The sequence below is a fragment of the Mobula birostris genome, chromosome X, assembly GCF_030028105.1.
Source record: "Mobula birostris isolate sMobBir1 chromosome X, sMobBir1.hap1, whole genome shotgun sequence".
Taxonomy (NCBI): Eukaryota; Metazoa; Chordata; class Chondrichthyes; order Myliobatiformes; family Myliobatidae; genus Mobula; species Mobula birostris.
This window is the reverse complement of record NC_092402.1, coordinates 63,253,219-63,274,520: the sequence shown is the minus strand read 5'-3', so window position 1 is coordinate 63,274,520 and position 21,302 is coordinate 63,253,219. Positions and strand designations below refer to the sequence as shown.

At 46.4% G+C, this 21,302-nt stretch overlaps 1 protein-coding gene across 2 annotated transcripts in view; it reads left to right on the top strand.

Moving 5' to 3' along the window:
* Positions 1–21,302, top strand: part of asic1b (acid-sensing (proton-gated) ion channel 1b) — a 928,708-nt gene that overhangs the window by 882,637 nt on the left and 24,769 nt on the right. For both annotated transcript variants that reach the window (XM_072248709.1, XM_072248708.1), the window contains exon 7: positions 3,594–3,685. In XM_072248709.1, coding sequence (XP_072104810.1) covers positions 3,594–3,685 — 92 coding nt within the window. The remainder of the gene's footprint in view (positions 1–3,593; positions 3,686–21,302) is intronic.

Genomic DNA, 21,302 nt, shown 5'->3' with positions numbered 1-21,302 from the left:
CATTTCGGGCCAAAACCCTTCAGCAGGACTGGAGAATAAAAACTGAGGACTAGATTTAAAAGGTGGGGGGGGGGAGGGGAGAGAGAAATACCAGGTGATAGGTGAAACCTGGAGGGGGAGGGATGAATTAAAGAGCTGTGAAGTTGACTGGTGAAAGAGACAGAAGGCCATGAAAGAAAGAAAAAGTAGGACGAGCACCAGAGGGAGGCGATGGGCAGGCAAGGAGATAAGGTGAGAGAGTGAAAAGGGGATGGGAAATGGTGAGGGGGTGATGGGGCATTATTGGAAGTTAGAGATATCAATGTTCATGCCATCAGGTTGGAGGCTACCCAGACGGAATATAAGGTGTTGTGCCTTCAACCTGAGTGTGGCCTCCTCTACCGTAAAGATGAAGCCACACTCAGGTTGGAGGAACCACACCTTATATTCTGTCTGGGTAGCCTCCAACCTGATGGCATGAAAACTGACTTCTCTAACTTCCAATAATGCCCCCCACCACCCCGCCTTCACCATTTCCCATCCCCTTTTCACTCTCTCCCTGCCCAACCATTGCCTCCCTTTGGTGTTCCTTCCCCCCCCCGCCCTTTTCTTTCTTCCATGGCCTTCTGTCTCTTTCACCATTCAACTTCCCAGCTCTTTACTTCATCCCTGCCCCTCCAGGTTTCACCTATCACCTGGTATTTCTCTCTCTCCTCCCCCCACCTTTCAAAGCTACTCCTCAGCTTGAAAAATGGAGGGTTATTGGGTGTGTAGGATATAAGGGTTAGATTGATTGTGGAGTAGGTTAAAAGCTTGGCACAATGGCATGCGCCAAAGGGTCTGCACTGTGCTGTAACTGTTTGATGTACTTTATATTTTCATGTTATAATGTGATGTCTTTTACAATCAGAAAGACTCCTGCTACACACTCACCAGGCTCACCCAGATATATGTTAAGTAAAAGGTGACTGGAACCACCAGTTATTCCTTCAATGGAGGGAAAAACTGAAAAACTGTAAACTATAAGCTGTAAATTCAAATTGTTACAAGTACATTCATATATTATGCTATTAAATAGTCTAACTGCCACTTCACACTCATTAAAGGTGGATTATCGCTGAATAAAGTTTCAAGAATTATAATGTCTGCTTGTTAAACTTCATCACACATCAGCTACATGCAATGTGCTAACAATTACAATGCTCTGTGCTACTGACTTCTGTTTATAAAACAATAAAATTAATCCTAAATGGAATTAAACCATCTGGAGGGATGTGTCAATTAAGTTTTCCTTCAATCCCAGCCACTCATTCATTTATGTGCAAGTCTTCCCGCTGGACAGTGGAAATTACTGCTTGGAATCTCTCCCTTTTCTCCTTTATTCTAAAAATGGAACATGGTGCATATACAGAACCTTTGACCAACTCTATAGCACTGTAAATTCCAATTTATAATGTCAGTGAAGGATTGAGTCTTTTGAGAAATTAACAAAGATGCACTTGTAAGACTATCTCTGGATATTACTTGTGTGGACATCTGCAAGGCATTTGTTACGATCATTAAAATGTTAACAACAATTAGGCTGCAGAAAGTTAGAGGTAACCCACTGATGCAGAGAAGGACTTGCTGAGGAGGTCAGGAACAGAAGGGATAATAAGTCTGTGCTACAAATGGCAGGATATGACTAATCACATCTCACAGCCTGTACGGTAGGCAGGCTCAATATTTTTCACTATGTCAGAATCAGATTTAATATCACTGGCATATGTGGTGAAATTTGTTAACTTTACGGCAGCAGTACAATGAAATCCATGCATTACATTAAGTATAAATGTCTATTAAATAGTTTAGTTAAAATAAGTAGTACAAAAATAACAAATAAGAAAGTAGTGAGATAGCGTTTGTGGGTTCAATGCCCATTTAGAAATCAGATGGCAGAGGGGAAGATGCTGTTCCTGAATCGCTTCAGGCTTCTGTACCTCCTTCCCAACAGTAACAGTGTGAAGAGAACATGTCCTGGGTGGTGGGGATCCTTAATAATGGACGCCACCTTCTTATGGCACTGCTCCTTGAAGATGTCTTGGATACTACGGAGGCTGAATGGTTCAGCTAAAGTAGCAGAGATGAGTACTGTATACTGAAAGTTGGCACAGGAAGTGTGTGAACTAGATAAATGGTTGCAAGGGGATATTGATAGATCAAATGAGTGTGGCAGGTTGAGTTCTGTGTAGTGAAGTGTGGGGTTATTCACCTTAGATCCAAAGAGGATAAATCAAAGTACTTTCCAGACAATGTAAAGCAAGGAAATATAGGAGTTTGGAAGATCGTAACTAAAAGCTCGTGAACAAGTACAAAATAAATATCTGAGCTGGCATCCATGAAAGAGTCCTACACTGTTGGAGTTGCTATAATTTAAAACTGGGACTTTTTGGTAGGAGTTGCTATGAAAAAAATTGACTACCACGTTTGCAACAATACAACAAGGAATACACTTCAAAACTACTAAATTGTCACAAAGTACTTTGGGATACTCAGAAAGGACCACAGCAGGTGATATATAAATGCAAGTTGATATAAAGAAGTTAATGGAATTTTTTTCTTTATCCCAAGAGGTGAAGTTACATCACAGAAGTTAGATACCATCCAGAGTGCTGTTCCACTCTGGAACCTTGACTTAGGAAGCATGTGTGTTAGAGTCACCACAATGATACTAGAATTTAATGGGTTAAATTTTGAGGACAGATTGCATTAAACATGCTTCTGTTATCCTTAAGTGTAGAAAGCTAAAGTGTATTCTAATTGCGTAAAGCAATAAGAATTTGAAGAGTGGACAAAAAAGAATTATTTTCTTTGCTGGGAGAGTCAACTTGGGTGGTCACTTTATCACACAAAGAACAGTGGAAATCTGGAGCTCCCTCCCAAGAAGCAATTTAGGGTGGGTTCAAGTGAATATTTTGGTCTTGAGATAATTGGATTTTTGTTAGGGTGTGAAACATGCCAGTGTTGATCTAACTGAATGTCAGAACAGGGAATAAATGACATTCTCCTGTTTACTGTATTCAGAGATATAATAGAACCTTTATACTGCGGATGTTGCATTGGAATACAATGGGGGGTAAAAGGCTCAAAGCCGATACTGGCTTTTTTTAATAGAATCCAAGATTGCTGTTGGCAACAAAAAAAACTAAAAATTATCCCAGTACTTTGTAACAGGGAAAATGGACTGCAATTGAAATTATATTCAGGATTATAATTATTTGTCAGAATTACCAGCATGTGCCTTGATTTTATTTGAAATGCATTTAGTTGTTTGCACAATCTTTGACCTGGAGTGGAAGGCAAATGTAAAGTAAGCTCCAAATCCCCATCAGTCAACATCATTAGGAATTTGGTAAGAACACATATTTCAAAATATCACACAACCTTGTTTAGTTGACCCTGACCCCGGGGAAGCAGAAAGAATGTGAAGCACCATTGATGTTCAAATTTCTACTTTAGCTCGTAAGATGCAATTAAATGGCTGAGTGGAGGTTGATTTCTCTGTTCTGAATAAAGCTATCTTTATTATCAGGTGCATGCAAAATTGATGTGATGCAATTTTCCTTCTTTTCAAGGGAGAACATTCTTGTGCTTGATATATTCTTTGAAGCCCTGAATTACGAAACGATTGAACAGAAGAAAGCTTATGAAGTGGCTGGCTTACTGGGTGAGTGCAACCAGGCCTGGGGTTTTGCCACACATACAGAAATGAAATCCAGTCATTTCCTTGCAGCCTGCGGTTTGGTTCCCAGCAGTCACTGGTGTTTAGCAAGATATTGTCAGTGGATTGGTTCCTGTTCAGTCACCTGTTCTTGTACTGCAGGGCAGATGTGACACCTAGATGGATGATTATGAAAAATAATGGCAAAGTCTTGTTTCGACAAAGTATTGCTTCTACAGGAGGCTGGAATTGGAATTAGGATTGATTTATTGTTGTCACATGTACCAAGACACAGTGAAAAGCTTTTCTTTCATACTGTTCCGACTGATCAATTAATTACACAGTGCATTGAGGTAGAACAAAGTAAAACAATAACAATACAGAATAAAGTTTAACAGCTACAGAGAAAGTGAAGTTAAGGTAAACAATCAGATTTATTAAGATTCCAAGATCAAAAAAAATCTGAGGTGCAAAGAGACTTGGGAGTCCTTGTGCAGGATTCCCTGAAGGTTAATTTGCAGGTTGAGTTGGTGGTAAGGAAGGCAGATGCAATGTCAGCATTCATTTCAAGAGGTCTTGAATGCAAGACCAGCAATGTGATGCTGAGTCTTTATAAGGCACTGGTAAGGCCTCATCTTGAGTATTGAGGACAACTTTGGGCTCCTCATCTAAGAAAAGATGTGCTGGCATTGGAGAGGGTCCAGAGGAGGTTCATAAGGGTGATTCCAGGAATCAAAGGGTTATCATAGGAGGAACATTTGATGGCTCTGAGTCTGTACTCGCTGGAAATTAGGAGGATGAAGGGGGATCTCATCGAAACCTTTTGAATGTTGAAAGGCCTAGACAGAGCAGATGTGGAAAGGATGTTTCCCATGGTGGGAGAGTCTAGGACAAGACGGCATAGCCTCAGGTTAGAGGGGCGCCCTTTCAAAAAAAAGAGATGCGGAGAGATTTCTTTAGCCAAAGGGTGGTGAATTTAGAAACATAGAAAACCTACGGCACAATACAAGCCCTTTGTCTCACAAAGCTGTGCCGAACAGGTCCTTACTTTAGAAATTACCTAGGGTTACCCATAGCCCTCTATTTTTCTAAGCTCCATGTACCTATCCAGAAATCTCTTAAAAGACCCTATCGTATCCGCAAATTTGTGGAATTTGTTGCCATAGGCAGCCGTGGAGGCCAAGCCATTGGGTATATTTAAGGCAGAGATCGATAGGTTTTTGATTGGACACAGCATCAGAGGTTATGGGGAGAAGGCCGGTGAGTGGGGTTGAGGAGGAGAAATAAAAGATCAGCTATGATTGAATGGCAGAGCAGACTCGATGGCCAAATGACCTAATTCTGCCCCTATGTCTTATGGTCTGTTGATCTCATAATGAGGTAGATTGAGAGGTTAAGAGTCCAATTTGTCATTCTAGGAAACTGTTTAATAGTCTCTTAACAGTGGGATAGAAGCTCTCCTTCAGCTTGCTGGTATGTATTTTCAGGCTTTTATGTCTTCTGCCCGGTGGAAGAGGGGAGAAGAGAGTACGTCCAGGGTTGGTTGGGTCTTTGATTATGCTGACTGCTTTAGTGAACTTGTCTTTGGCCACCAGTGCTTACTAGTGCAGGAGGATTGTTCATTAGTTCTATCTAGATTTCGAGTGAAGTCAATGCAATTGAACGTAAGGGGTGAGTATAACTGGCAAGACAAAATTTTCACATGCTTTTAGACCTGGTGGCCAATGACACATTCATAGTGGGGAGGCACATCAAGTAGAGGGGATATCTGATAGAATATGCCCTGGTGGTACACACCTGGTTGAGAAACATCTTGGTGGTGGGCACATCCGACTGAGGGGAATCTCATTGGTGGAGTAGTTGAATCTTGTAAACACGTCATTCTCATCTGATAGAGGGTCTCGATGGTGGACGCACACGTCTGGTGGAAGTGTTGCTTTCTGGTGGATAGATGTAACAAGGCAGTTAAAATGATCAGCACAATTGGTATGAGGACCGAGGGATCAGTGAATGACCAACTCTGGTGATCACAAGGCTTTTCAGCAACATGGACAAAGGTGGATAAAGCAGTGGAGGTCACTATGAGCAGACTTTGTGGAGAGGTGGACTGGAAATTCATTTTGAAATTGAGCAAGATGCTGAGTTTTCAGGGAGTGAGAAGAATGGAATGGGGAGTCCTAGGTGGTCTGTTTGCAAGATTGCAGGCACTTCCAAAAACATGCTTAGTGAATGCCATTTGACTGGTAATTAGTTGCTCAGTTCAAGAATAACAGGGGATGGAGAATAAAGATTTCCAGTGACAGCCAGTTGCCAATGGATGAGTAATTAAGCTAAAAGTCTGACTTTATTAAACATAATGCTTTATCTCAATTCCGAGCTCTCCAAAGCCTTCCCAAACATCTATAAGGTGCAAGTCAAGGGTTAATAGAGTACTCTCCACTTGCTTGGATGAAATCAGCTCTCAAGAAGCACAACAGCATCCAGTACAAGGCAGGCCATGTGATATACCACTCTATCTATCAATAGAAACATTCACTCCCTCCACCACCAGTACACAGTAAGTGTAATGTGTACCATCTACAAAATGTTCTACAATTACTCAGCCAGGATATTCTGACAGCACTTCCCACACTGCTGATGTCTACCACCAGGAAGGACAAGGATAGCAGGTTCAAGGGGACAGTGCTGACTGCAGCTTCAAAAATTCAAGACTCAAAGTACATTTATCATCAAAGTATGCAGTATACAACCCTGAGATTCTTCTTCCCACAGATAGCCACAAAACAAAGAAAAACCATTCAAAGACAAAATGCCCCCCCCCCACGTGCAAAAGAAACTAAATCATGTAAATGGCAAAAAATAAACAAGTGAAAAACACAGAACATAAAACACAAGATCGAAAGAGTCCAGGCATATTCAGTTCAGTTCACTCTAGCACTGTGTCATTCATTATATGCAGGCCACCCCCATCAAAATCACCCTCAATTACCACACACCACACTGTTCCTTCTTCATTGCTAGAGCTCCCTCCCCAACAGTAGTTAAACAGACACCCATATTCCAGAGAAAAACATAAGTTTAAAAAAAACTGGGTGGTAGGGTGGAGATACATCTCTACCAAAGGAGGTGTAAAGCACTCCTTCCCTCCGCTAGCCTGCAGGTCACCCTTGGGCAAGGTGTAGCACTTGCTTGACTCCCCGATCAGGGTCACATGAAACCATGGGAGCAGGTGATGGATAGTTGTATGAGCAGCTGGTGCCTATCACAAGTCTTGACTATGTGATCACTAACACCAGACAGAGAGTCTCTGAAAGGTATTGATAATGGCTGGGGGTCATCCATCAAGATATTGCTCAGAAGAAGGCAATGGCAAACCATTTCTGTGGAAAAGCTTGCCAAGAACAACCATAGTTATGGAAAAACCATGACGACCCATGTCATACGGCATGGCACATAACGAACAAATGAAAAAAACGACTGTATATTCTCACTGGTGAACGCAGCAGGCCAGGCAGCATCTCTAGGAAGAGGTACAGTCGACGTTTCAGGCCGAGACCCTTCGTTAGTCCTGACGAAGGGTCTCGGCCTGAAACATCGACTGTACCTCTTCCTAGAGATGCTGCCTGGCCTGCTGCGTTCACCAGCAACTTTGATATGTGTTGCTTGAATTTCCAGCATCTGCAGAATTCCTCATGTTTACGTTTGTATATTCTCACTACCTTCTTGAATATGTCAGGAGCAGAAGACACCTATATGTGCTTCCTTTGAGCAAGGAGAGGTCACTTCACACCAGCCACCAGATGGACTCACGGGAGTGAGGTCCTGGTCTAATAGCCAGGAGATCCAGGGTGGCTGGAGACCAGGCTGTGCTGCACAGAACACACACGCACACACTCTGCATACAAACTCTATTTTCGCACATATAGAACATACACGATTTTGCCCATGGTCTGATCCTCAGTTTCCATCCTTCCCATATCCTCTATTCTGAAGACCCATTCCCCGCTGAGTCCTACCTCCTCCCCAGCCCACCCCTCCCCTAACCCACCACCTTCTTCTTCCCACATCGTCCCTCCTCCCACCACCCTCCATATCCCTCCACCACTTTCCCTCTCTCCCTCAAACTAATTCTCCTTTCTCCATTCACCCCTTGGCCCACTCTCTCTTTCCCTCATGCCCACCCACCCTGTCTTCCCAATACTCCTCCCTCCTTCATTCCCTCCCATCACTCACCCTCTACTCTACCTCCTGCCAGCTCTTTTTACCTGCCAGGAATGGGGATGCCTTTCACACCAACAGGTGCTGTCCAGAGCTTTTTCAAAGCTACTACCCACTCTCTCCATTGTCCCTCTACCTCACCCACAACCCTTACCCCTTCCCCAGAGCACCTTGCTCCAGTGCTGTCCCTAGGACTGCTGACTGCAGGCTTCAACTGACCTCCATCAGCTTCCTCACTGCAGAATTTCACTACATACCCTCTGACATGGCAATAATGGCATGTGTAGCAACTTCCAGTCAGCAAACGCAGCAGAACACCTGCTGGACCTAGACTGTCTAAGTATCCTGACTGCCTCAGAATACAAGGACATCCCTTTAGAACAGAGATGAGGGGGAATTTGTTTAGCCAGAGGATGGTGAATATGTGGAATTCATATTCACCTATGGAGACTAAGTCTTTGGGTATATTTAAAATGGAGGTTGATACTTTCTGGATTAGTAAGGGTATCAAAGGTTATGGGGAGAAGGCAGGAGAATGGTGTTGAGAGGGATAATAAATGGGCCATGATTGAATGGCAGAGCTCAATGGGCCAAATGGCCTAATTCTGTTCCTATGTCTTATGGTCTTAAAATTAGTCCCTTTGAAGTGACTCTTGGCTTCTCTTTCAGAAGTGGTTTTTGAGTGAGAATGATCCAGGAGCTAATGAATCATACAAATCAGGTCTTAGAACACAGGACAGTACAGCAGAGGAGCCGCCCCTTCAGCCCACAATGACTGTGCCAAATTCAATGCCAAATTAAACTGAAACTCTTCTGCCTGCACATGATCCATATCCCTCCATTCCCTGCATATTCACATTTCTATCCAATAGCTTCTTAAACACAGCTATCTTATCTTTTTCCAGCACCTCCCTGGCAGCCCATTCCAAGCATCCACCATTCTCTGTATCTCTAAAAAAACTTGCCCCACATGTCCCCCGCCCCCACCTTAAATGCATGTCTTCTAGTGTTTGACACTTCTACACTGGGAAATAAAGTTCTAACTATCTACCCTATCCCTGCCTCTCATAATTTTATAAACCTTCCCTCAGCCTCTGACACTCCAGGGAAAACAATATGTTTGTCCAACTCCTCCTTATAACTATTACCTTCTAATCCACATAACATCCTGGTAAATCTGCACCCTTGTTCAAAGCTTTCACATCCTTTCTGTGATTGGGAGACCAGAATTGCACACAATTCTTGAATAGGAAACTCCACCACACCTCAAAGGAAACACTCAAAGGGTAAGTTTCAACAGAAAAACACTTTTGTAGCGGTGTGCTACACACAGCGCTAGAATAACCACACGGAGTCGGTGAGTTAGAGTTGCGATGAAAGAGATTTATTCAAACTTCGCGGCCCGCTTTAAAGCCTTCCCGTTCCCGCCCTCCCTGGGCGGGATTGCTGTGGGGAATGCATATTCCCAGACCCTTTCCGCACGTGGGATTTTCCCCCTGCTGGTGAAGATGGCCTGGCGCCCTTTTTGGGGCCGGCCCTCTGCCTGCGCGTGCTCTTGTGAGCCGGTTCGTGTGTGCCAGAAAGTGGGTCACCACATAACCACCCCCCAGAACCGGCGATACCTCCCCCAATGTCCACAGTCTGGATCGGCCTCTATTTGGGAGGTCTGCCCCTGTGCCGCGGTGCCTGAGCCTGGACTGGCTGCGCCAAGTCCACATGGGCCAGTTTGAGTCGGTCCACCGTGAAAACCTCCTCTCTCCCCCCAATGTCCAGCACGAACGTGGACCCGTTGTTCCTGATCACCTTAAACGGCCCCTCATTGGGCCGCTGTAGCGGTGCCCGCTGTCCGCCCCATCATACAAAAAGAAACTTACAGTTCTGCAGGTCTTTGGGTACGCAGGTCGGGCTCTGTCCGTGCTGTGAAGTGGGGATGGGGGCCAGGTTACCGAGCCTCTCCCGTAGTCTGTCCAGGACTGCTCTGGGTTCTTCCTCTTGCCCTCTTGGGGCTGGTATGAACTCTCCTGGGACGACCAGGGGTGCGCCGTACACCAACTCGGCCGACGAGGTGTGTAGATCCTCCTTGGGCGCCATGCGGATTCTGAGCAGGACCCAGGGAAGCTCATCCACCCAGTTAGACCCCTCCAGGCGGGCCATGAGAGCCGATTTCAGGTGACGGTGGAAACGCTCCACTAGTCCGTTCGACTGTGGGTGGTAGGCAGTTGTGTGGTGTAGCTGTGTTCCTAAAAGGTTGGCCATACCTGACCACAGACTGGAGGTGAACTGGGCTCCCCTGTCGGAGGTGATGTGGGCCGGTACCCCGAAGCGGGCTACCCAGGTTGCGATCAGTGCTCGGGCGCAGGATTTGGAGGTGGTGTCGGTGAGCGGGATTGCCTCTGGCCATCTGGTGAACCAGTCTATCATAGTTAGGAGGTACCGCGCTCCTCGCGACACTGCCAGGGGCCCCACGATATCCACATGGATGTGGTCGAACCTCCGGCGGGTGGGTTCGAACTGCTGCGGCGGAGCCTTGGTGTGCCGCTGCACCTTGGCCGTTTGGCACTGCATGCACGTTTTGGCCCATTCACTGACCTGCTTACGAAGTCCATGCCACACGAACCTGTTGGCGACCAGCCGGACGGTTGTCCTGATGGAGGGGTGCGCTAAGTTGTGAATGGACTCGAAAACCTGCCGGCGTCAGGCTGCTGGGACGACGGGGCGGGGTTGGCCGGTAGCTACGTCACATAGTAGGGTCCTCTCACCTGGGCCTACGGGGAGGTCTTGGAGCTGCAAACTGGAGACTGCAGTCCTGTAACTGGGGATCTCAGTGTCTGCCTGCTGTGCCTCTGCCAGCACTGCATAGTCCACCCCCTGGGACAGGGCCTGTATGGTAGGTCTGGATAGTGCGTCCGCCACGGCGTTGTCCTTTCCCGAGACATGCCGGATGTCCGTCGTGTACTTGGAGATGTAGGACAGATGTCGCTGCTGGCGGGACGACCAGGGGTCGGACACCTTAGTGAACGCAAAGGTAAGCGGTTTGTGGTCTGTGAACGCGGTGAAGGGCCTACCTTCTAAGAAGTATCTGAAATGCCGGATTGCCAGGTATAGTGCCAATAGCTCCCGGTTGAAAGCACTGTATTTGAGTTCGGGTGGTCGTAGGTGTTTGCTGAAGAACGCCAGGGGTTGCCAGCGACCCTCGATGAGTTGTTCCAGCACTCCACCGACCGCTGTGTTGGATGCGTCCACCGTGAGGGCAGTAGGAACGTCCGTTCTGGGGTGCACTAGCATCGCGGCGTTTGCTAAGGCTTCTTTGGTTTTAACAAAAGCAGCTGCGGCCTCTTCGTCCCAGGTAATGTCCTTGCCCTTACCCGACATCAGGGTGAACAGGGGGCGCATGGTTCGGGCTGCTGAGGGGAGGAAACGGTGGTAAAAATTCACCATACCCACGAATTCCTGCAAGCCTTTGATTGTGTTGGGTCAGGGGAAGTGGCGGACCGCGTCTACCTTGGCGGGCAGCGGGGTTGCCCCGTCTTTAGTAATCCTGTGGCCCAGGAAGTCGATGGTGTTGAGTCCAAACTGGCATTTGGCTGGATTGATTGTAAGGCCGAATTCGCTCAGGCGGGAGTAGAGCTGGCGGAGGTGGGACAGATGCTCCTGCCGACTACTGGTGGCTATGAGGATGTCGTCCAAATAGATGAATGCAAAGTCCAGGTCGCGTCCCACCGCGTCCATTAGCCGCTGGAAAGTCTGTGCGGCATTCTTTAGACCAAACGGCATTCGGAGGAATTCGAAAAGTCCGAACAGGGTGATAAGTGCTGTTTTGGGGATGTCGTCCGGATGTACAGGGACTTGATGGTATCCCCGGACGAGGTCTACCTTGGAAAAGATCCTTGCGCCATGTAGGTTTGCTGCGAAGTCTTGAATGTGCAGCACAGGGTAGCGGTCTGGCGTTGTAGCCTCGTTCAGTCTGCGGTAGTCACCGCATGGTCTCCAGCCCCCCGTTGCCTTGGGCACCATGTGAAGGGGGGAGGCCCATGGGCTGTTGGACCGTCGTATGATCCCTAATTCCTCCATCTTCTTGAACTCCTCCTTCGCCAGTCGGAGCTTGTCCGGGGGAAGCCTTCGAGCACGGGCGTGGAGGGGTGGTCCCTGGGTCGGGATGTGGTGCTGTGCTCCGTGTCTGGGCATGGCTGCCGTGAACTGCGGTGTCAGTACTGATGGGAAATCCGCCAGGACCCTGGTGAATTCATCATCGGACAGCGTGATGGAGTCCAGGTGTGGGGCTGGCAACTGTGCTTCACCCAGGGAGAACGTTTGAAAAGTCTTGGCGTGGACTAATCGCTTCCCTTGCAGGTCGACCAGCAGGCTGTGGGCTCGTAGAAAACCTGCCCCCAGCAGTGGTTGGGCCACGGTGGCCAGTGTGAAGTCCCACGTGAACGGGCTGGAGCTGAACTGTAGCCGCACCATGCGGGTGCCGTAGGTTCGTATTATGCTGCCATTAGCGGCCCTCAGGGTGGGTCCTGGTTCTCTGTTGCGGGTGTCGTAACTCGTTGGAGGTAAGACGCTGATCTCCGCTCCAGTGTCGACCAAAAAGCGGCGTCCCGACTGCTTGTCCCAGACGTACAGGAGGCTGTCCTGATGGCCAGCCGCCGTAGCCATCAGCGGCGGCTGGCCCTGGCATTTCCCGGGAATTTGCAGGGTGGTCTGCAGCGGCGGGCCTCTGTGCCCCACCGCTGGTGGTAGAAACACCATTGCTCATTGGGCTCCTCACTCCCGTCGCCGGGTTTTGTAGGCTCTGCTGCCAGGCCTGGTCTGGTCTGTCGTTGGGCACGCGGCTTGGTGATCTGTGCGACGGATGCCCCTCTCTCTTTCCTGGCATTCCACAGCACATCTGCTCGGGCCGCCACCTCCCGGGGGTCGCTGAAATCTGCGTCGGACAGCAGCAGGCATATGTCCTCGGGCAGTTGCTCTAGGAACGCCTGCTCAAACATGAGGCAGGGTTTGTGTCCTTCAGCCAGGGCCAGCATCTCGTTCATTAATGCTGACGGCGGCCTGTCTCCCAAACCATCCAGGTGCATTAAGCGGCGTGCTCGTTCGCGCCGTGAGAGTCCGAAAGTCCTTATGAGCAGGGCTTTGAATGCTGTGTATTTGCCGTCCTCCGGGGGCGACTGTATAAACTCCTCAACTTGTGCAGCTGTCTCCTGGTCGAGTGAGCTCAGCATGTAGTAGTAACAAGTGGACTCCGAGGTTATCTGCCGAATGTGGAATTGTGCTTCTGCTTGTTCGAACCATAATTGGGGTCGCAGCGTCCAGAAGCTTGGCAGTTGTAACGAAACTGCGTGAACAGATGCAGCGTCGGTCATCTCTGGTCCAAATATCATTTGGGCCGTCGGGGTCACCAATTGTAGCGGTGTGCTACACACAGCGCTAGAATAACCACCCGGAGTCGGTGAGTTAGAGTTGCGATGAAAGAGATTTATTCAAACTTCGCGGCCCACTTTAAAGCCTTCCTGTTCCCGCCCTCCCTGGGCAGGACTGCTGTGGGGAATGCATATTCCCAGACCCTTTCTGTGCACGGGGTTTTCCCCCTGCTGGTGAAGATGGCCTGGCGCCCTTTTTGGGGCCGGCCCTCTGCCTGCGCGCGCTGTTGTGAGCCGGTTCGTGTGTGCCAGAAAGTAGGTCGCCACACTTTACCTAAAGAACGCATGGTGGACAGGAAGAGCGCAGGAAGTTCAGCAACTTGCTGATAACTATAACGTGCCAAGATCCTGAGATCCAAGGATAGAGGAAAGCTTGCCAAGGACAAAGAGGCAGTCAATGCGCAGTGGAAGGAACATACTAAAAATCTAAATCAAGCCTTTGATGTACCTAGGTTTCCTTGACCACCCCCCCCCCCCCCACCGCATCTCACAGTCCACTATCAGTTACAGTCTGGGAAGAGATCGAATATGCTGAGTGACTGTTGAGAAACAACAAAGCCTCTTGAATAGACAAAATCACTGCTGAAGCACCATAATGTGATGGAGAGTTACTCCTAGGGCAAATTCATAATGTTATCTCCCTTGCATAGGAAGAGGAGAGAATGCCAGGTCATCTCAGAGTCACAGTAATCACGATCATTTTCAAGGAAAGAGACGGCCAGTTGCAGGAGTTACAGGCCCTCATTGAACAAGTTGTCACAAGGGTCCTCCTCAAACACTTCCCTCCACTGGGGAAAGAGCCCCTCACACAGGGCAGATCTTGTCCATGGATAAGTATAATGGACATGATCTCAACTGAGGACATGCATGAGTAGCAAAAGGAATACGCAATGCGGGTTTGGAAAGGAGGTACGTCAACTTCAACCTGAAAAGATTGATTGGTTGACAAAAGACAAAATGATTGGTCAAAAGGCTTTGATGAAAGGTTATTGAGCTGAAGTCTTCATTCTGTTGCTCTCTCTGCAGATGCTGTCTGATCTGTAAAGTGATTCCAGCATTCTGTATTTTTATTTCAAATTTGTAGCATCTACAATCTATTGCTTATTGAAGACAAAATGACAGTTTAATTGAAGTAATTGCAAACTAATGTAGAAATTGACTAAGTTTTTACATTTCCCTCATGGCATTTACACCCAGGATTCCAATAATCAGAATTTTGATAAGCATTCTCAGTTTTGGACTGATTGCCTTTTGTTTTGTGTGCATAAACCTTCCATTTCAGCATGATAGCTAACAAGAGCTGTCATTACATGCTAGACTGGGAAATTTAGACTGCCTGGCAATGAAATCAGAATAGAGCTCAAGCAATTACTCCCTTGAGCAGTTTTCACAGTCCTTGTTCCAGTGTAGAGAGTGAGAATGGATAATGTTAATAATTCAAACATGGTCCTTTTAACTCTGGGATTGTGGTTTGTATCTAGGCTGGATTGATAGATGACAATATACAGCAATAACCATAAGAGTACAAATTGAAATAAGTTGTGTAGATTCAGCACAGTTTTGAACCAGCATACTGTATGTCTATAGTATAAAGCTCTCTACAACAGTAGCCATTTGCATTTACAATGTGTATCACCTTTAATGGGGTGATTTATCACAAGGACTTCACAAGAACATTACCAGAGAAAATTTAAAAGCAACTTACAGAGTCATCAAAAGAGGTGATGACTGGTATAAACCAGTTAATACTTGGACAAAGGGCGATAAGTTTTAAGAAGCATTTAAAAATAGAGTCAAAGAAGTTCTGGCATGGAATTCTAGAATGTGGTTCCATGGCAGCTGAAGGTCCGACCTCCAGTGGCAGATCAATGGTAATCAGTTGGGTAAAGGGACAAGACTGAAGGAGTGCGGAGAACTGAGGTGGAGGTTACAGAAATTGGCAACGGTGGAGAGATTTGAATCATTGGTAGAAATTGTCAAATTAGAATGTTGTAGGCAATGTAGAGAAGTGAGCACATGGATGAACAGGATTTGATTTGACTTCAGATTGAGACAGAGGAATTTACGATAAGCTATGGTTTGCAAAGGATAGAAAATGAGAATCCAGACAGGAGCTCCTGAATGGCCATTAGTTGACGTAACATTGACCCTTCTTCCAAGAGGATGTGTCCTCGCAGGTGTGGGATCTGGAACAGCCTGGGGGCTTACTCAGCAGGCTGAGTTGGCGGTTAATTGTTGAAACCATTTCAAACCAGTTAATGTGGTTCATTCACTGCGATTCACCTGATGTGAAATTTCTAAACTCCAACATGATGCAAAAAATGGAAACTCATCGTGTTACCAGCGCTGGTCTTGTCAACACTGATCTTTTTCTCCCCCATTTACAATAAGTGTAACAGCAGAGACATTGGTAGAGCTTTAAAACTTAGTAGCAGAGACTTAGCTATTATTTCAGAAGTTTGTAAAATGCTATTATACAAAACTGATCTTGCATTGAGATCTTACTGAATGACAGATATTTCACCTGGGTCATGATCTTATCTCAACATATCAGTATACAATAGCAGACAGACTAATATCCCTGAGGCACAAGTAATAAATCATCGATATGGTGCTGCAGGGCACACACAGTATCTGAATTTGCAGATCACAATGGTCCATAATCGGGGCAGACCTGACAAGTATCTAATCCACCTATCTGTGTACATGCAATAACAATAGATTTCAGTACTGCCTTTGTATCTTTCCAAAATTCTTTACAGCCAGTGTTTTTTCATCTGTTACTATGTAAGCAGTCCTTTTGTGCATAGCACACTTCCCCATAGAGCAGTGTGATAGAAACATAGAAAACCTACAGCACAATATTGACCTGATCAATTGATTTTTGTATTTTTTTTCTATTTATGAGATGAGACAATGGCAAATTCACCATTAATCACCGTTGAGAAAGTGGTGGTGAGCCACCTCCTTGAACCGCTGAAGTCCTTCAGGTGTCTCATGGGTGGGTGTGTTTGCACCCGCGCCACCCACCCCCTGGCACTCCTTCTCTTCCACCTGTCGCACACTCCTCCCGCGGCGCTCTACCCTTGCCATTCCCAACATACTTTGTTCCTGCCAGATTTACAAACTCATTCTCGGCTCCATGGTGACAAATACAGTACTGTACGAGGGAGGGGCTGTATTTTGGGGATTGATGTTCCCCTTCCGTTTTGTGCAGGGAAGGGGGTTTGGGGGGATTGATGATCGGATGCTGTTTTTTTTTGTGCAGGAAGGGGTGGGTTTGATGTTTCTCTCTGAAAGACTTTCATTTTCTTTGTTTCGTGGCTATCTGGTGAAGGCAAATTTCAGAGTTGTATAGGGATACATGCTTTGATGATAAATGAACCTTTGAACCTGTGCAAAAGTCTTAGGCAGACTAGCTACTATATATATATTTATGTGCCTAAGACCTTTGTTCAGTACTGTATATGTACACCCAAAAGGTGAGTCAGAGCATTGACAATGTTGACCTGCCTTCACCTGTGAGCAAAAACTCCAGAGTGTTTCATGTTTGGTTTTGATGGGTACTGTGGAGGTTGTGTGCCAAAGTACTCAGTAGAAATTAGCAAGAATTTTAGCCACAGGGAAATACGAAAAACTTAGGACAGGCCGAGCTGTGGCTCCCTGCCCCAAGTGTTCTAAATGAAGCAAGTAAACCTACTTTCAAATCCCATTCTATTAGCCAACAAATACTGTGTCTGAGAGCTTATCTCTTTTCGATGTGGGACTGAGGGAGGTACAGAATATGAATTCCCCTTAAACAAATCTTTTCGTACCTGTGCTCTCCTATCGGGATTATTAAGTGACTTCACCTAGTGCCTAATCCCCACAATCATTTTCCCTTCTTTTTTCATCTTATTGACAAAGTCCACCTCAATGGGAGTGCAGTCAAAGGCTTTGCTGAATGTTCCCTGGTTTTATCATTATGATTAAGACTCATGAACTACGACAAGCCTTCCATTTTAGTGCTACAACCAACACTGCTTTACAATGGAATCCTTATTTCCCTCCATTCTGCACCACTTTGCCTTGTTAATGATTTGAACCCCTGAATCAGTGATTAGAATGGGTTTAGTGAAAGCCAGTGAAGGTATAATTTTCCATTAATGTTCTGCACTGTAGTACAAAATACAATGACCTTAGAGAGTGGATATATGAGTATTTGGATAGACAGAGATTGATTAGGGATCATCAGCACGGCTTTGTGCATGGTAGGTCGTGTCTAACCAATCTTGTAGAGTTTTTCAAGGAAGTTACCAGGAAAGTTGATGCAGGCAAGGCAGTGGATGTTGTCTACATGGATTTCAGTGAGGCATCTGACAAGATCCCGCATGGGAGATTGGTCAAGAAAGTTCAGTCACTTTGCATTCAAGATGGCGTTGTAAATTGGATTAGACATTGGCTTTGTGGAAGAAGCCAGAGAGTGGTAGTAGATGGTTTCCTCTCTGAATGGAGACCTGTGACTCGTGGTGTGCAGTAGGGATCGGTGCTGGATCCGTTGTTGTTCGTCATCCGTGTCGACGATCTGGATGTTAAGTGGATGTTCAATGTGGTTAACTGGATCACAACAAGGTTGGGGGTGTAGTGGACAGTGAGGACGGCTGTCATGGCTTGCAGAGGGATCTGCATCAGGTGGAAAAATGGGCTGAGCAATGGCAGATGGAATTTAATGCAGACAAGTGTGGGGAGTTGCATTTTGGTAGGACCAATCAGGGTAGGTCTTACACAGTGAACTCGTAGGGCACTGAGGATTGTGGTAGAACAAAGGGATCTGGGACTACAGGTCCATAATTCATTGAAAGTGCTGTCACAGGTAGATAGGGTCATAAAGAAAGCTTTTGGCACATTGGCCTTCATAAATCAAAATACTGAGTACGGGAGATGGGATGTTCTGTAAGACGGTGAGGCATAACTTGGAATATTGTGTCAAGTTTTGGTCACCTACCTACAGGAGAGATATAAATAATATTGAAAGAGTACAGAGAACATTTACAAGGATGTTGCCGGGACTGGAGGACCTGAGTAAAATGGAAAGATTGGATAGGATTGAAGAAGATGGCGCCAGCAAACAACACAACCAACGGTGACGTCCTTCAGACAGTCACAAAACTACCTCTTTTACTTTTTCCTCTTTTAAATACGAGCCTACTACTATGCTGCGTGCAATTGGAACATGGGATTTACATTTTGGTAGTGTGTTTTTGGGCCAATTGAGTGATCTGGCACTTTGCTGTCACTGAGGGAATTCAGCGAGGTTTAAAGCGGCCAAGAAGCCTGGAGACAGGCAGGGGGTGGGGGGGTATAGGGGAGCAGTGAACCCATGATTGACTCCATTTCTCACTGGTTAAAACATCGAGCAAGATTGTAGTCAACAAGGATGAGAATAGAAGGCGAGCGGTTCTTCAGCGCCACCTGCCTGCATTTGACCGGTCTGTCTCTCCCTCTCACTATCGGCTCCCAGAGGAAGGTACCTGTGTGTGACCGGTCTGTCTCTCCCTCTCTCGCTCACTGCTCCCAGAGGAAGGTGCCTACATTTGACTCGTCTCTTCCTCTCCCTCGAATCTGCCGGACGATGTTGCTAGAGTCTTTGATCTTGGGCGAGGTTTAATCAATGCAGTTTGTGGATTGGACTCCAGTTCATGTTATTATGTGTTTCTGGTTTCTGGTTACTCCTTTTTTTTATTTCCTATTTTGTGTGATTTTGATTGGGGCGGACTGGCTCTGTGGCCTGCAGTCAATGAACGACGTAGGACTAAGTTGAACTGAACTGAACTGAACATTCCTAGGCTGTTTCAAGGACCCTATGCTTTGATGTTTTATATTTTGTGCGTTTTTTGCTCATCTTTTGCCATTGGCCTGATTTGTTCTTTTTTTGCTCATTGGGTGTTTGATACATTCTTTGGATGGGTTCCATGGTGTTTCTTTGTTTGGTGGCTGTCTGCCACCTTCCCTCAGGGTTGTATATTGAATACATACTTGATAATAAATGCACTTTGATCTTTGAGCTTTGACTTTTTTCCCTAGAACGTAGAAGATTGAGGGAAGATTTGATAGAGGTATACAAAATTATGAGGGGCATAGAAAGGGTAAATTCAAGCAGGCTTTTTCCACTGAGGGTGGGTGACACTATAACTATAGGTTATAGATTAAGGGTGAAAGGTAAAATGATTAAGGGGAACATGCGGGGGAACTTCTTCACTCAGAGGATGGTGAGAGTGTGGAATGAGCTGCCAGCACAAGTGGTGCATGCGAGCTCGATTTCAACATTTAAGAGAAGTTTCGGCAGGTACACGGATGGGAGGGGTATGGAGGTCTATGGTCTGGGTGCAGGTCGATGGGAGTAGGCAGCTTAAATGCTTCAGTGTGGACAAGGTAGGCCACAGGGCCAGTTTCTATGCTGTAGTTTTCTATGACTCTATGACCAATCATATTGAGCTCCTATTCTGTCAAATGTTGCTTGATATAGTTCTAGTTGTGATGGTTGACAAAGCCTAAACTCAAAAGGAGATTTGACACCCTATCCGATTATAGGTATCTATGGGCACTTCAAAGACTAGCTTACTTCCCTGTCTAGTCTCTGTGGCGAGGTCTGGCTGCCAATACGAGGAAACCTGCAGATGCTGGAAATTCAAGCAACACACATCAAAGTTGCTGGTGAATGCAGCAGGCCAGGCAGCGTCTATAGGAAGAGGTACAGTCGACGTTTTGGGCCGAGACCCTTCGTCAGGACTAACTGAAGGAAGAGTTAGTAAGAGATTTGAAAGTGGGGGAGATCCAAAATGATAGGAGAAGACAGGAGGGGGAGGGATGGAGCCAAGAGCTGGACAGGTGATTGGCAAAAGGGATATGAGAGGATCATGGGACAGGAGGTCCGGGGAGAAAGAAAGGGGGAGGGGGGGAAAACCCAGAGGATGGGCAAGGGGTATAGTGAGAGGGACAGAGGGAGAAAAAGGAGAGAGAGAAAAAGAATGTGTGTATATAAATAAATAACGGATGGGGTACGAAGGGGAGGTGGGGCATTAGCGGAAGTTAGAGAAGTCGATGTTCATGCCATCAGGTTGGAGGCTACCCAGACGGAATATAAGGTGTTGTTCCTCCAACCTGAGTGTGGCTTCATCTTTACAGTAGAGGAGGCCGTGGATAGACATGTCAGAATGGGAATGGGATGTGGAATTAAAATGTGTGGCCACTGGGAGATCAATTAAAATGTGTGGCCACTGGGAGATCCCATTCCCATTCTGACATGTCCATCCACGGCCTCCTCTACTGTAAAGATGAAGCCACACTCAGGTTTGAGGAACAACACCTTATATTCCGTCTGGGTAGCCTCCAACCCGATGGCATGAATATCGACTTCTCTAACTTCCGCTAAGGCCCCACCTCCCCCTCGTACCCCATCTGTTACTTATTTTTATACACACATTCTTTCTCTCACTCTCCTTTTTCTCCCTCTGTCCCTCTGAATATACCTCTTGCCCATCCTCTGGGTCCCCCCCCCCTTGTCTTTCTTCCCGGACCTCCTGTCCCATGATCCTCTCGTATCCCCTTTTGCCTATCACCTGTCCAGCTCTTGGCTCTATCCCTCCCCCTCCTGTCTTCTCCTATCATTTCGGATCTCCCCCTCCCCCTCCAACTTTCAAATCTCTTACTCACTCTTCCTTCAGTTAGTCCTGACGAAGGGTCTTGGCCTGAAACGTCGACTGCACCTCTTCCTACAGATGCTGCCTGGCCTGCTGCGTTCACCAGCAACTTTGATGTGTGTTGCTTGAATTTCCAGCATCTGCAGAATTCCTGTTGTTTACAGTTTATTTTATTTTATTTTATTTTTAATGATACATGTTTAAATTTAGACACACAATTCTTAACACACATTTAACACTCACAGAGGATTTCTGAATCATTTAAACTGCCTACTTCCCCTTAAAAAGGTATTCCTAACTCAGGTACAA